The sequence below is a fragment of the Carettochelys insculpta genome, chromosome 12 (genome assembly GCF_033958435.1).
Source record: "Carettochelys insculpta isolate YL-2023 chromosome 12, ASM3395843v1, whole genome shotgun sequence".
NCBI lineage: Eukaryota > Metazoa > Chordata > Testudines > Carettochelyidae > Carettochelys > Carettochelys insculpta.
The window spans coordinates 27,182,878-27,197,694 of NC_134148.1; the positions used below are offsets into that span (position 1 = coordinate 27,182,878).

The following is a 14,817-nucleotide window of genomic DNA, read 5'->3' on the forward strand; positions in this document are numbered from 1 at the left end:
AGTATACATACTGCCATAGAAAAGAAAAGACAGGCGTTTTCTTTACCCCCAAGACAGACAAATTCTATTGGATAGGTTTGTCCTCACTGTCACCTTGACTAATCATTCTAAGTGCTCTCTACATAACACTCGGCTGTGTGTCACTCATAAATATGTATGTTGTGTTACTGCCTTCCTCAGAGAAAAAGCTGTTATATATACAGTTAAAGTTCAGCTTTCACGCACAAGTTACATGGAAACAGTTCATTGATTGTGCAATTATTCTTTGGCAGTTCCATCTTAAAAGTGTTTGTAACACTTCTCCCTTATAAAAACCTCTTGTTTTTCCTATTAATACTATTGAATTAAACACATACTTTGCCAATGACTTTGTGAACACTGCTACAGCAGCAAGCTTTGACACCTTAAATATTATAGAAAAATACAAGTTTAAATCCTACTGGCCTTACTCACACAAGCTTACCTACTGATCTAGCATGAGGAATCAAGAAGATACAGCAGAACCTGTTCAGTGGTCTGTTTCTGAAACTTCACCCCCTATTTTAACAATTTTCTGAAATGGAAGTGTTTTGTTTTTTAGTTAAACTATGAGCCAAATTCTGCAGTCCTCCTTTAGAAGTTTTGCCTGAAAAATATTTTCTTCTGTTCTGTAATTTGAACATGAATGTTTATAATTAGGTAATTGTACAACATATTTTGAGACATCAGTGTAGTATGTAACCATAAGGAAATCTCTTTTGTGGGAAGTCTTTTTGTTGCGAGTATACTACTGCATGGACTATTGTTCAAAAGGGAAGTGGCCATGAATGTGTCATATAAATGGCTAACTCTTAAATGAGGAAGATGGCTTGTTCCCTCAACTGCCAGGAGATTGCAGTCCAGTACAGGCATCTGTTTGTTGGGCAAAACTGCAAAATGCTGAAAAAAATACGCATCCTGGAATGAAGGTTAGAGTGAAAACTCTGCAGCAAGTGAGCTCTCTTGATTGTCCCAAACTATTTTTTTAATCTGAGGTACTTAATACAGCTCCTATTACATCAGCGTGCCTCACATATTTGCCCTCTGAGGAAGGGAATCATCTCAGTTTTAAAGCACGGGAAGAGAGGCTTCTGCCAACTAAGCAACAAGCCCAACATCTCACAGGAAGTCTGTGTCGAAATAGGGAAATAAACCTGCGCCTCTGCTGTCCCAAGTTACCACTTTAGCCATGAGGTCATCCTTCCTTCCCTGGTCAGCCACTAAATAAGTAAATACTATGTTTGATTACATCATATATTTTCTTATGGACCCACGTACATGGATAGGAACTGTTGTTTTTTAGAAATAAAGTGGGCATACACAGAACACTCAGGCTGTGTCTAGACTCGCCCCCATTTCGAAGGGGGCACGGTAATTAGGTGTTGGGAGATTACTAATGAAGTGCTGTGATGCATGTGCAGCACTTCATTAGGCTAGATCTCCTCCGCGGCAACTTCGAAGTGTGAAACTTTGAAGCGCCAGCTTCCATCTCGCCGTGGGTCACCCGCATGTCCTTTGAAGTGCCTGCGCTCCTTCAAAGGCCCTTGACCCTTCAAACGTAAAGGGACTTTGAAGGAGCACAGGCGCTTTGAAGTACCCACGGCTGTCCCGCGGCTACACACAAGCTGGCACTTCGAAGTTGTCGTGGGGGAGATTTAGCGTAACGATGTGCTACATATGCACCACAGCACTCCATTAGTAATCTCCCGACACCTAATTACCACACCCCCTTCGAAGTTGGGGGCTAGTCCAGACACAACCTGAGTGGAGCCACGAGAGTGTTTGTTTGCAAAAGCCATTTTATTATTTTTCTGTCAATTACTATGTGAAGTGTCACTGACTGAGGAAAGGTAAAACAGTCAACATGTAAATCAACACTGATCCTTCCTTGGGTAGATCATTAGAGAATATTCATGAAGTGTGAGCTGGCTTTAATGTTGAGTGGTGTGGGCCTGATTCTGCTTTCCATTATATCATTGCTCTGGGTTACATCAGTACACACAGAAATGTTGCCCCCACCCCCTTAGGCACTCAAATCAGTGGAGTAACTCTGCATATACGCTGAAGTAGCTGAAGCAGATGTTCTTCCTTTGGCTCTTGTCAGGGTGTTCCACCATTTTAACTCTCTTTAGGAAGAGATTTTAAATTAAGTACATTTACTGTAGTATTTGTGATCTGTTCTTAACCCTATATTGTTTTGCAGACAATTCAGAAAGTCCAGAAGAAAGGACTACTGAGAAGACCATTAGATCTAATGTTGGCTGTATATCTCATCCTAGCCATTGGGTTTGGCATATTTAGAGGCATGGTAAGTGTACTGAGCAGTAATGGACTGGGATCTCCATGGTTTATTCCCAAAGCTGTTACATCTGTTTGCTTTTCCAAAGGAAGAATTTCTGTGTGTGAACGTGTGTGTGCTGTGTGCAAACCACCAGTCAGCTCCCAAGTGAGTAAATAGAAAACTTCTCACTAAGACCAGGACTGGGTTCTAAGAATACAAAAGAAGAAATGAAGTGTCTCTGGCATTCTTAGAGAGACCAGTGGGTGAGGTAATATCTTATTGGACCAACTTCTGTTGGTGAGCACGAGACGGAGGCTGCTGAGCTCAGATGGAGGTCTTCTGTAATTTTCCCTGTCTCACCAACAGAAATGAGTCCAATTAAAGATATTTAAGGATACTTCACCCACATCATCTCTCTGATATCCTAGGACCGACCTGACTAAAACTAGAGCTGTCCTGTCCATAGGATGAGGTGGGTGGCCAACCCAGACACTGTGCTTTTGGGGGCCCTGCAGTAGCCGCCCCAGGAATCCTATGCATAGGAGGAGGGAGCATTACCTAGGACAGGACATGGGTGGCAGGGGCAGGCGGTGGCAGCAGCAATTTGTTCTACTGAGCGCATGTCTCTCTTTTCTAGTTCTGCTGGCTGGCATTACTGCTCTATATTGCTCTCTGATGTTTCTGAGAAAAATTTGCCCACTTTAATCTTCTAATTTTTGTTTACTTCTATCTTGTTACCGGCATCATCGTTTGTTCCACCCCAGGGTACTCCCCTAGTACTGTCGGTGCTGACTGAATAAACCACTGGCAACATAATGCGGAAATGAGAAATTCATTTTTCACAGTGCCATCTCTTATCCAAGCACCCAACCACAAACAGCCAGGCCATTCCTTCATTGTTTCTAAGCTTTTTTTGTCCAGTTTCATTACCCAGTTCCTCTCCCATCATTGGGGCTGATTCAATGACATCATTTTCTCGGCCATCGATGACGTGAACAGCTACCTGTAAGGCTCCACTAACTGCAGCTATATGGCCTGGCCAATAAGCTGTGGTTCCTTAATACAGACATACACCTGTTTTTCATATTCCATGCGTATCCCTCTCCAAGATGTGCTTGTGGCATGTACAAATGGGAGTTGTCATATTTTTCACAAATGTAGACTTACAAATGTTAGTGCAGCAGGCTGCTGCAATACACCCAGTTGGGCTTTGTCAATAATTTAGACACCAACAATGTCTCATGGGAAACCTCTTATTAAACTGCTGTCAAAACTGATGCATCGTTTTAGAAAAGTATTGTATATTTTGTAATCATTGCTTGTTAGCATGAATTCAATTTTTTAACATTAGAAGTTGGGTTACTATGGAGCATTTATTGTCAAGTTTGTTCTTTACAGTTAGATGAAATCCAACAATCTCTTTCTTTTTCCCCCATTACATTTTTTACAGTAGCTGATTTTGGAATTAGCATTACTCTCCCTGTTACAGTGCATCTGTTGTTTAGATCCATATTTAAGCTCACCTTACCTTAAAAATATGTTTACCTGAATTTCATACTATTGGGTGAATTTCCAGTGGGATTTATGGATTCAGTCAAGCCATAGTTGTCAGGACAAATTAAAGGGTGTTCTATGTTTATCACAGTATGAACCACACATACCCAGTATACTAGCTAACTTACTCTCCAGTGAACAAGTAAGGCTGTTGTTGGCCTACTAGTTAGCATAATGACCTAAAATATGAAAGGCTAATGCTCTAGTCTAGTGTCTACCATTAATGTGCTGGATGACCTTGGGTAAATCATTTCTCCGCCTGTCTCAGTTTTCTCACCTGTAAGATGGGGATAATGATGCCCCCCACTTTATAAAGTGCCTTTGAGTGCTACTGATGAAAAATTATTTTTTCAGTGTTAGATATTCAAAATTTGCTCTATGAACCATTGAAAGGGCATAGTAGGCAGGCAAAGGGAAGACTACATTCCAGCAGTGATGCCAGCTCATTTCTGTTGTGGTGACCAAGTGGATCTTCTTGACCAAAGACCCAGTCCCTTCCGGTGTGTAAGCAAGCCATCTGTGGGGCAACAGCGAGCACAGTTGTAAAGCACACAAGACTCAAAATAGTGTGTTTTAGGGTGACTTCTTTGATCACATGTAATTTCTAACATTCCCGTAGATTGCTTTGGATTGTCCTGCTGAACTCTGCCGGTTATATAGTCAGCTTCATGAACCCTACATCAAGGATCCTGCTGCTTATCCTAAACTTCAGGTAAAGAATTAATGGCTCACAGTGGGATGCTGTAGAGTGATGGGTAAACAGGCATAACTAGGAAGCTGTAGGTTTCACTGGGCCAAGGGCTGGCAACCAAAATAGCAAAAAAGAGCCATTTTTTGCAAATTTGGTAAACTCAGTAGTTCAAGAACTACAATGCATGTGAGTACAAGACAGTCCTTAATAAATAATGTCAAACCACACATTTTGTAACCCCTATTTTAAGAACAGCACACACACAATAATTTGATACATGTTTACTGCAGGACACAAACTTTTTTACATATTCTATTTCCTCACACTTTACATGTGTGTTTGCACCACTATCTTCCTAACTTTCACTCCTGAGTCTACTTTACTTGTGCCAGTTTTAGTTCACATTTAATTTCATTTTTCTTCCTTAAAATGCATGTTGCCTGTCACAGCAGGAAAGCCGCAATCTTCCTTTTCCTTTTCAAAAAATCAAGGGTTTATTGGCAACACAATCAAAATACAGAAACAGGATCATATCCCACAATGCACTGCACCTATTAAGTGGGGGCGTTATCCAATATTTTGAGATCACATATCACTATGTAGCTATGAGTTATTCATCGTTGGGCTTTTAGATGTTCACCATTTATTGAAAATAATCAAGAAAGATTTGGGTTTTGTTCTGGTTTTTTGGTTTTTTTTTAACTTCACAATTATAGTGTTGGGAGCCACAAAGAAATCCTTAAAGAGCCGAAGCTTGCAGAACCCTGCACTGGGCTTACCAATGCAGGGGCTAATTGTGATGTGGCATCTAGCCACCGGGAGTGAGACTGAGACCACGGTGTATTTCACACAGGCCTCTGAACAGCCGCGACAAGATACCATTTATCAGTCATTGAGCTGGGTTACCAGACTGGGGACCTAGCAAGGATGGTTACATGTCCTATCACTTGACCATCCAGCTTCCTTTTCATATATTCCCCAGATCAGATCTTCAGCCTCTCGTTAAGCCCCTTTGTGTTGCACTGGATTTACAACGCAGACTTAAAAGTTGCCTGTAAGGCATTAGATGAGGATTCCCTGAGTGTAACACCAGGCTTAAACAGTGCAAAAATGGTATAGATAGTAGAACTGCTGACCTCCTATTTGCCCCAAAATTTAACTTCTTTGCCCTGATGCTGCCCCACCCCTTCATCTGAAGCCTTGCCCAGGCCCCAACCCCTTCTCTCATGCTCTGCCACTGCACTGATCCTTCTCTGAGGCTCCATCCTTCCAGTGCTTGCTCTGCCCACGCACACTTGCTCATTTTCACCAGGCTAGCTTGGGGGCTGGGGTGTGGAAGGGACGAGGGCTACTGTGGGGATACAAGTTCTAGGGTGGAGCCAAAGTTGAGGTGTTTGTGGTGTGGGAGGAGGCTCGCAGCTGGGGGGGTGGGTGGAGCCAAGAGTTTTGGAGTACGGGAGGGGACTTTGGGCTGAGGTAGGGGTATGGCATATGGGAGGAGGTATGGGCTCTGCAGGGGGTGCAGGCTCTGGGGTGGGGCCAGAAATGAGGAGTTCAGAGAGCTGAAGGGGGCTCTAGGGTGGGACAGGGGGTTGGAGTGTGGGGGTACATGGGCTCTGGTTAGGGATGCAAGCTCTGGGGTAGGGTGGGGATGAGGGGTTTGGAGGTGGGAAGAGGCTCTGGGCTGTGACAGAGGAGTTTATGAGAGGATCAGGGTTGGGGCAGAGGGCCTAGGAGGCAGTCAGGGGTGCAGGCTCCAGGCAGTGTTTACCTCAAGCAACTCCTAGGAGCAGCAGTATGTTCCTAACCTCTTCCTACACGGAGACAGGCGGCTTTGTGGGTGTTCTGTCCATCTGAACTCACTGTCCCCACACTCCATTGGCTGTGATTCCGGGCCAATGGGAGCTGTAGGGTTGTGCTAGGGGCAGCGCGGGGAGCCCGCTGGCTGCCCCTATGAATAGGAGCGAGAGAGGAGACATGCCAGCTGATTCCTGTGAGTCATGCATGCATATCTTTCCTCACTGGCAAACATCCCTGAGTGAACATAATCTTGGAATATTCCAGCTTCTCAGTCAGCAATTGGCTGATTCCTAAAGAGACCTCTCTCAGAAAAGCCAAAACAGCTAACGTTTCTGTTTAAAATGCAGATGCTGACATACATGTTCTACTCCGTGCCTTGTTATATGATCGCACTGTATGGCCTGCTGGTGCCTGGGTGTACTTGGATGCCTGACTTAACTCTTATACATGCTGGAGGACTAGCCCAGGTATTACATATATGTCTTTGTAAAGATATTCCCAGGTGAGTTTCAAGTTGATAATACTATAACCAGAGAAATGGCAAGATCTGTAAATGGAAAGAACCAGAGAGCCAAAAGAGAACATAAATGATGTTGCATGTTTGAGCTGGCACAGTGTTTGTATGAGGCCCAAATGTATTAAAAACCACCAGCAAGCTGACATAGGCAAGCCAGCATCAATACACTCAGCAAAAGCATATCAGTGACCTGCATCTTTTAACAGACTACTCACGTTTCAGCCATTCGTGGAGAAGAAACTTCTTCAACCCTTATTTAACAAGAGGAAAAGCAAATCAAAAGTCAAAATACATGTTGGGTTTCACTATCACGGCAGTGTAAACTTCAGCATCTGCAGGCATGAAGACTGAAAACTTTTCTCACCATAGCTTTCTTTCAGCAAATATTCATAACTTGTGTATATATCAGCGTTTTTTTAAGACATGTTCAACATTTCTTTGCTGAAGTCTGTAAAACACTGGCCCATGTGAAGTGCTCCCTCTAATTTTTCCCACCCATGGGCAGAATAAATGTTGCTTTGTGCGCTAGGGTATTGCAGATGTACACCACCAGCACAAATACATGCCACCTATTGTGGGTGGCTGTGGGCGCTCTGCTAATCAGCTGGGCAGCACCTGAATCTCTCCTGAGCAGCTGCCCAAGCACTCAGATTAGAGGGAACACTGCTCACTTGTGGTGTGGCAGAAGGACACTGTTGATTTTATAAATGGAGGAAAAAGAGAGAATGCCTCCGGCCACCCAGAACCGAGTCTTACCGATTTTCTGTTTTGTCTTTTAAGCAAATCTGGGACCTAAGCATCAGGGAAACCATCTGTCAAAAGCAGTACATCTTTTAGCATAGTTACCAGACTCTTCCCTTCTCTACCTAAGAAGGAGAACACATGTACTACTAGCTTGCTCAGAATACAAGTACTTCGCCATTGGCAATCTGCAAAGGCATTTCTTCCCAGTGGTTTAGTGCACTGCAGAATGAATGCAAAAATCATTTTCCAATTAACAGCAATTACATTGATTTGGTCTCGTGCCCATACCTGTTAAGTACTGAGAAAGAAAACGAGGGTGGGAGGGTGTTTGAAAGGAAGCTGGGGCTGGGGGCAGCAAGGGGTGTCATTTTCACGTTTGGGGGGGCTTTTTAATGCAAGTGACACGATTTCAAAATTTGCATTTGCTAAAGTTTTAACACTTGTAGTTACTAGTTAAACTGGGTGGGTTTGTGTTCTGTTGTAGACAAAGAGCCAAGCCCTCCCCACCAACAGGAAAGTAGAAAATGGAAGATAAGTTCAAGTACTGTATCCAGTCAGACTCTGCCAGTGAGAGCCGCATCAGTGGGAGACTTTTTTATTTCTGCCTTTTGCAGTTTCTGTATTTGCAAATGTCAGTCCCTGAATAGGGTCACCTGCACTGAACAAAGGAACAAAATTCTGAAAGTGCCTAGTTATTAGCATAGAGAGAGAGAGCGACCCCTCTCCCAGAACCCTTCTGTTTGAGTCACTGAGACTCCAAAGGTGGGTTCTGACCTTCGGGGGTGGCGGGTCACTCATCCTGTGGCACTGCTCTTAAAGTTTACAAGAGTAGCACATTAGGAGCCTTGATTTTACAAAGACTAGTTCTCCTCTACGGTCCTACTAAAACCCACAGTTACCTATAGGAGACACTGAAGACAGGACTTACACATGACGTGACAAAGGGTTCACCTCAGTGCTGCAGCAGAAGTTCCCTTGTCTGGCCCATACAGCCACAGCCCAAAGAATTCTCCCTTCCCACAGCTGAGCTGTAGGAAGTTTCTCAACAGTTGCTAACCAGGCCCAGCTGAGGAATCTTGAAGCCAGACCACAGCCTCCTTCCTCCCACAGCCTATGTAGCTCACAGAGACATGGGGAACCTCTCCCCCAACACCTCTGACTACTTTAGTGGCTAGTCTATAGAGCTCCTGATACCTAAAGGGAGCTCGGAAGGGTTCACTTGGTTGCCACATGTCCCAGTTTTTCCCTGCTGAATTCCCTGGCCTCACTGAGCTCAAAAAACCTGATACAAACCTCTTGGAAGCTTAGGTGACTCATGGTAGCACTTGGGAGGTACACCCTCCCCCCATTGCCCATGCCACAGTTTAAATTGCTAAATGGGGTCCCCCTTCTGCCCCCCTTGGGATTTCCCCCCCCCCAGCTTTCCCCTCCCCCACAGACACCAGGCACCTATGCTTGGAAATCAGTGACAATGTTATTAGTTGTCAATTGACTTTGGAACAGGCCCAGGAGAGAGGGAAACCTGCTCCTTCCCCTTCTCTTGTCCAGCTCAGCCCTCTTTTCCTCTGGCTCAGTGTGGTTTTTGGGCTGGACAATACAAACATGGTGATGCCCTCTGAGCAGCAGGCATAAGCCGCCTGCAGCCAAAATGTGCTTGAAAAAAACATTTTCTGTAAGTGAGATGCTTTGTGAATGACACCTGCAAACAGCAAGGGATTTTCAGCCAGGACAATGCCATCCCTGGCATTTAGCAGCTTAGACGCTGCTGGGAGCATCAATGAGCAGCAGTAAAGACTGAGGTTAGCATTTCAATGATCCATAGGGTGACTGGCTGGCTTGATTTTATGAGGACAATTTCAATAGTTGGGGCTTTTTCTTACATAGCTGCCCTCTATAATACCCTCCATCCCCTTCCTGATTTATCACGTTTCAGTCACCCTAATGTTCCAGCCTGGACTTAGCTCTAAAGGGTTCTCCATGGCAAACTCCTACATTCCCCATTCTAAAGGATCAGTATTAGAGGATACCTAGGAAAGGCTTATTCCCTCATGCTATATGCTTTTAGAAATCATACTCAGCAAGATCTTGCTCTCAGTTCTAGGAGTGTCAGTTCATTGCTCACATGTGTGTATCTGCTGGATGTCCCAGCTAAGGCACTGCATAGAAAAAGGTGAGAGCTAAATTTTCATCATATCTATTCAGAATGCATCTTCCCTCTAATATTTTCCATTTGGGATGGACTAAATTTTGTTACACGCACCAAAGCAGGTAGAGATGTGCACCACCAGTATAAACATATGCTGCCAGCTGTGGGTGCTCTGCTACTCAGCTGGGTGGCACCTGAAACGTCGCCTCATGTATCAACAATTTGCCAGCATGAGATGAAAATCTTTAGCCATAAAAGGAAATCGCGCCCAAGCAGCTCTAGCCTTTCCTGCCTGTTTGGTGCTAACGCAGTTATCAATGCAGAATTCTACCCCTTCCTGTGGCTCTCTTTTTAGTTAGAGAACATGGGTGAATTCTGGATGCCAATGGAGTGAAATCTCCTTTCCTGGAGACTGGGCTTCTGCAAAAATGGAAACGGTACTCAGGGCTGACACATTCCTGGCCAGCTGAGCAAAGATGTGGCTCCCAACTGAAATCAGTGGGCTACTGTCCATTGGCTGTAAAGGCTGCTAGATCAGGCTCGTGGTGACTGATAGGCAGACAGAGCCATTTGATTTTTTTTTTTCCCGAGGAGAATTCCATTATCTGAACTGATAGCAGAAATAGAAGAGGCCCAGAGCAGAGCAATGCAAATGATTAGAGAAATGAGCCAGCTTGCAGCTGAAGAGAGAATAGAAGGGCTCCGAAAAAAATGAGTAAGAAGTGACAAGGAGGGGGCATGTGGCATAACAAATAAGGAGAGTGGGTCTGTCGGGTGTGACTGTTGATCCTCTCTCATATAAGAAACAGAAGAACCACAGTGAAATTGAAAGACAACAAAGCGGCGACTGATAGGAATAATTCATTTTACAAGATGCATAATTAGTCAGTGAAACTCAGTCCACAGAGGTAGACATGAAGCCAAAAATAGCATCCAAATTCTATTTTTGGGAATAATAAAAATAGCCAAACTTTCATTAGTTTGGATAAAATATGTGGAAGGGTTATAATCTCTCATATGTTAAGCGCTCACTGCCTGAGATGATGGACAGTCTTCCAGAGAGGTGAGTGCATAGCTGTTCATTATAGGGCCCTATACCGTGAAGCATTCAGTATCGACATTGTCAGCGGTTACCGGATTGGTGTGCCCATTGGGCCAGTCTCACTTGGCAATTTATAGATACCCTTTCCACCTCTAGTGTTCTCTAGACCTTAGATATTTTGGGGTGGCCACACCATTGGACAAACCCACTGTAGCCCAGCAAAGAGCCTTCTGCCCCTTATCTCTGCTGTTGTATTCTCAGCATAAGATGCTTTGGGTTCCATGCCTGGAGGTCCTCATCCTTGGCTTTTAATGGCTCTCTGAGCTGCCTGGCCCAGTGTAGTTCCCAGTGTGAAGCAAGGAGTCTGCGGGGGGTGGGGTCAAGTCAGGTTCCCAGCACTAGTGAGCTGCAAGGGATGGGAGCTAGCAGTATGGAGGAGAAGGACAGTTGCTTATCTGTTAAATAAAAAGGAATTTATGGCATGCCCCTGAGCTTTGGCTTTCTGGGTGACATATATTTAGGGCCACACCAAGTGTCACTCAGGCCATACGGGCTTCCCTTCATTCCTCTGCTGCCAGACTAGGGCTTTCTCGAGCAGCGTCCCCCCGTCAGCTCAGGTGGTTTCAGCTATTGAAACTACTAGTTCCTTTTCCGTTTTAATGCACAATCTCTAGGTAACCTCTTTGCAGCAGGTGGTGTAGCAGTACAAGCACATAGGCAGTATTGCTCTCGTGCCCTTCTGCTGTGCTAGCCCTAGGGCAAAGTTCCTCCACTTTGGAACCCTGGGTAACTCCTCCTGAAGTCAGCAGAGAGCAGGGTTTTACCCATCATCTAATCCCTGCATTATTCAGTTCCGGCGTCCCCTGTCAAAATCAAGCAAGCTGATGTTTATCTTCCACAGTTCTGCTGCCAAATCATCAATTTGGGCAGATGATAGTTAATGTAAATGAGCTGTTGCTTGACACACCAGATAACAGATGGAGACAAAACACAGCAGCTATCCCAAGTGCTTCTCTATTGCTGCCATCTATAAATGTTTATGCTAAAAATATGCTTCAACTTGGTGAGCTCTCCTCTGCATATGAGCTTAGCTGTGCATTTAACCTATGCTCCAACACCCAGCCCAGTAGCGCTCCCAGGCCTGATCTTGCAGAATGCCTACAGAAGTCACTGAGAGTTTCACCAAAGACCAGGCTACAGAATTGAGCCAGGGTTGAGGGAAGACTTAACTAGCTCTGTCATGTTCTGTTTCTAACATTTTAATACAAACTAAGGGTCAGATTCTGCACACATTGGTGTCAACAGTAACATTACTATTGAGTCCTATGGGCATGAGGCTAAATCTATATCGGGGTGGGCAATATTTTTGATGGGGGGGAGCCACTCCAAGAATTTGGAAAGTGAGCAGATAGGAATAAGGGGACTTCGAAGTAGGTGGGGTCCTTTCGAAAAGGAGCCCCGTCTGGATGAGCCGCACTGCGGCGAGCCGCGTCAATTTCGAAGTGCTGCAGCCGCCTGCATGCTAATGAGGCGCTGAATATTTATTTCAGCACTTCATTAGTAAACTTCAAAATGGCCATGCAAATGGCCATTTCGAAGTTTTTGGCTGGTGTAGACATAGCCCTAAAGAACAATGGAGAAGTGTGATTCAGGCATAAAGTGGGTAGCTTGAAAAATGTTATTGGTAATGTCTGTATATGAACATAGCAATGTCATTCCACAATAGAGCTCATGCTTACCCATTCTTTTATATGTATACATCTGCCACAGGCTCAGTTTTCCCATATTGGTGCTTCTCTTCATGCTCGGACACCTTACATCTACAGAGTCCCCGAAGAGGCAAAATTCTATTTTCTAGTACTGAACATAGTGTATGGAATCCTTCCCCAACTGCTGGCTTACAGGTGTGTCAATAAACCGGAGTTTTTTATGAAAGCAAAAGAAGAAGAAAAAACTCAATAGAAAGTTTGCTTTCACTTTTTCTCTTTTGCTGTGTATATAAATGTTTTTGATGTAACTGGACTCTCTCGCAGAAGCTAAATAATATGTGGTTTATCAAAAAAATGTGTAAGCTACCACAGTTTGCTTTGTGCATCTTTCTGTAAGGAGAGAAAATAAAGGCAACTGCCTTCAGTTCACATGTCTCAACATTTTGCTTTTACTCTGCCATGGAGTAAATTCTAAAGCTCTTCTTGGGAAAGGAAGCGGATTTGAGCTTTTTTATTGAAAACACATGGCGTTAAGTAACAATTATTACAACGGTCTGCCTGCACAGACTACTCCTGGGAAAATTCTGCACCACTGTGCAATGCAGAATTTTGCAGAAATTAATGCTGCATGTGCAGAATTTCCTCCCCTCCACTCCCCTCATCAGAAATGGGCTGCACAACAGTTGGCCATCATTAGGGTCACTGGACTCAGCAAAGTCCAGCTTGCAAATAGAATACAAGGGTGAGGAAGGAAGAGGAGGAAGGAACTGGATGCTTCTCAGCAGCTGAATGGCCTGAAGGAAGAAGGCAGCAGCATGCAGGAAATTCTGTGCAAGCCTGGGAGTTGGGACCCAGCATCAGGTGGTTTCTCCCTCTGGATGCCTAAGCTGTGGGGATGAAGGGGTGAGTGTCTGGGCTGGGGGTGCCCTGAAGCTGGGCTCTGGATGGAGGAGAGGGAGTGAGTGTCTGGGCTGGGGTCAGCAGGGCTGGGCTCAGGTTGTGTGTGTGAGGATGCAAAACAGGCCCCTGCCGTTAGTTGGTCTCTGGAGGGGTTGTAGGAGCAGGGAAACAGGAACTGAGTTGTCCTAAGTTTCTTTAACTCTTCTTGCTTGTTACAGACATATTTTCCAATAGGTATTTTGAAATAAATTACCAAAATAATTGCAACTGGCCTGATTATATGGTGTCATCTGAACAAAGAAAATGTGCTGACTTTTTCAGAATTTTAATTTTTTGGCACAGAGTTCCCCCAGGACTGAACCATTTCAGCATTACCAACTCTCGTAAAACGACAGTGGATTGTTTTGGCTAATACTTGGACATGTAAACAATTTATATACGTAACATGGTTATGTACACACATTTGTGAATCAAAAAACTATTTCAGGCAGGTCAGCCCCGCTAAAAATCCCGAGAAATCTTGTGGACAACCCTCTACGTGTGAAAAGCAAATCTATAGGTGATTATGGAAATGCTGTTGAAGCATTTAGTTCTGAGCACTCCTGGTCTCATCCAGTATAGCATGGAAGCACATGCTTAATCACTGAAACTGACAGGGCTGTTCACATGCTTAACTTTAAGCACATGTTTAACTGCATTGCTGGAGGGTGTCAGAGTGCTCAACATGCAGGAGACTCCAGGCCTTAAGTATTTCCAGGTGTTGTCAGAAAGGAGTTTTTCCACCGTCGTTCTCAACAGAGCTGCTTTTGCTACTGATCGTTTGCTACAAACAAGCAGCAGCTAATATAGAATTTAATAAGGCCTTGAGTGGTGGGGCTTACATTTCTATGTGCAGTTAGAAGTATTTCTGTTGCATCTGAGTGTCTTTATTCTAAAAATAGTACACTTCTCTCTCTTTTATGGGTGAAAATAGAGTGTAAACTTAACTGGAAACATTTCATGCTTGTGTGTTTTAGAAGTTCTGCATTGGAGGGTTCTTTTTTCATTTTTATACTCTAAATACAGGGTTATTTTGTATACGCGCATGCTGGCCCACTGCTGGAGTGAGGGGGAGGAGGCAAAGGAGGCAGTTACCCTGGGACCTGGCAATTCAAAGGGGCCAGGGGCTCCCAGCCACTGCTGCCACTACTGCTCCAGCTGCACTGGCTGGAAACCCAAGCCCTTGAAAGGAGTGAATGGAATCCAAGAATATTAGATAATCTTTATGCAGCTCTAAGTGCTGCGGGGAGAGAAGAGCATTGTTCTGGGTGCAGAGGGCTAGCTGTCCAGCCCTGACCCTTCCACCTAAGGCCCCCCACTTCTGGGAGCCACTCCCTCACCTTGGTCACAGGCCTATGGAAGCTGTCGGCTCCCCT

The 14,817-nt window shown here is 44.6% G+C and overlaps 1 protein-coding gene across 4 annotated transcripts in view; it reads left to right on the forward strand.

Moving 5' to 3' along the window:
- TM6SF1 (transmembrane 6 superfamily member 1) overlaps window positions 1-12,927 on the forward strand; it is a 30,383-nt gene extending 17,456 nt beyond the window's left edge. For all 4 annotated transcript variants that reach the window (XM_075006590.1, XM_075006591.1, XM_075006592.1 and 1 more), the window contains 4 exons: window positions 2,222-2,326; window positions 4,473-4,565; window positions 6,692-6,811; window positions 12,564-12,927. In XM_075006590.1, coding sequence (XP_074862691.1) covers window positions 2,222-2,326; window positions 4,473-4,565; window positions 6,692-6,811; window positions 12,564-12,755 — 510 coding nt within the window. In that variant the 3' untranslated portion in view covers window positions 12,756-12,927. The remainder of the gene's footprint in view (window positions 1-2,221; window positions 2,327-4,472; window positions 4,566-6,691; window positions 6,812-12,563) is intronic.
- Window positions 12,928-14,817: the final 1,890 nt, after the last annotated feature.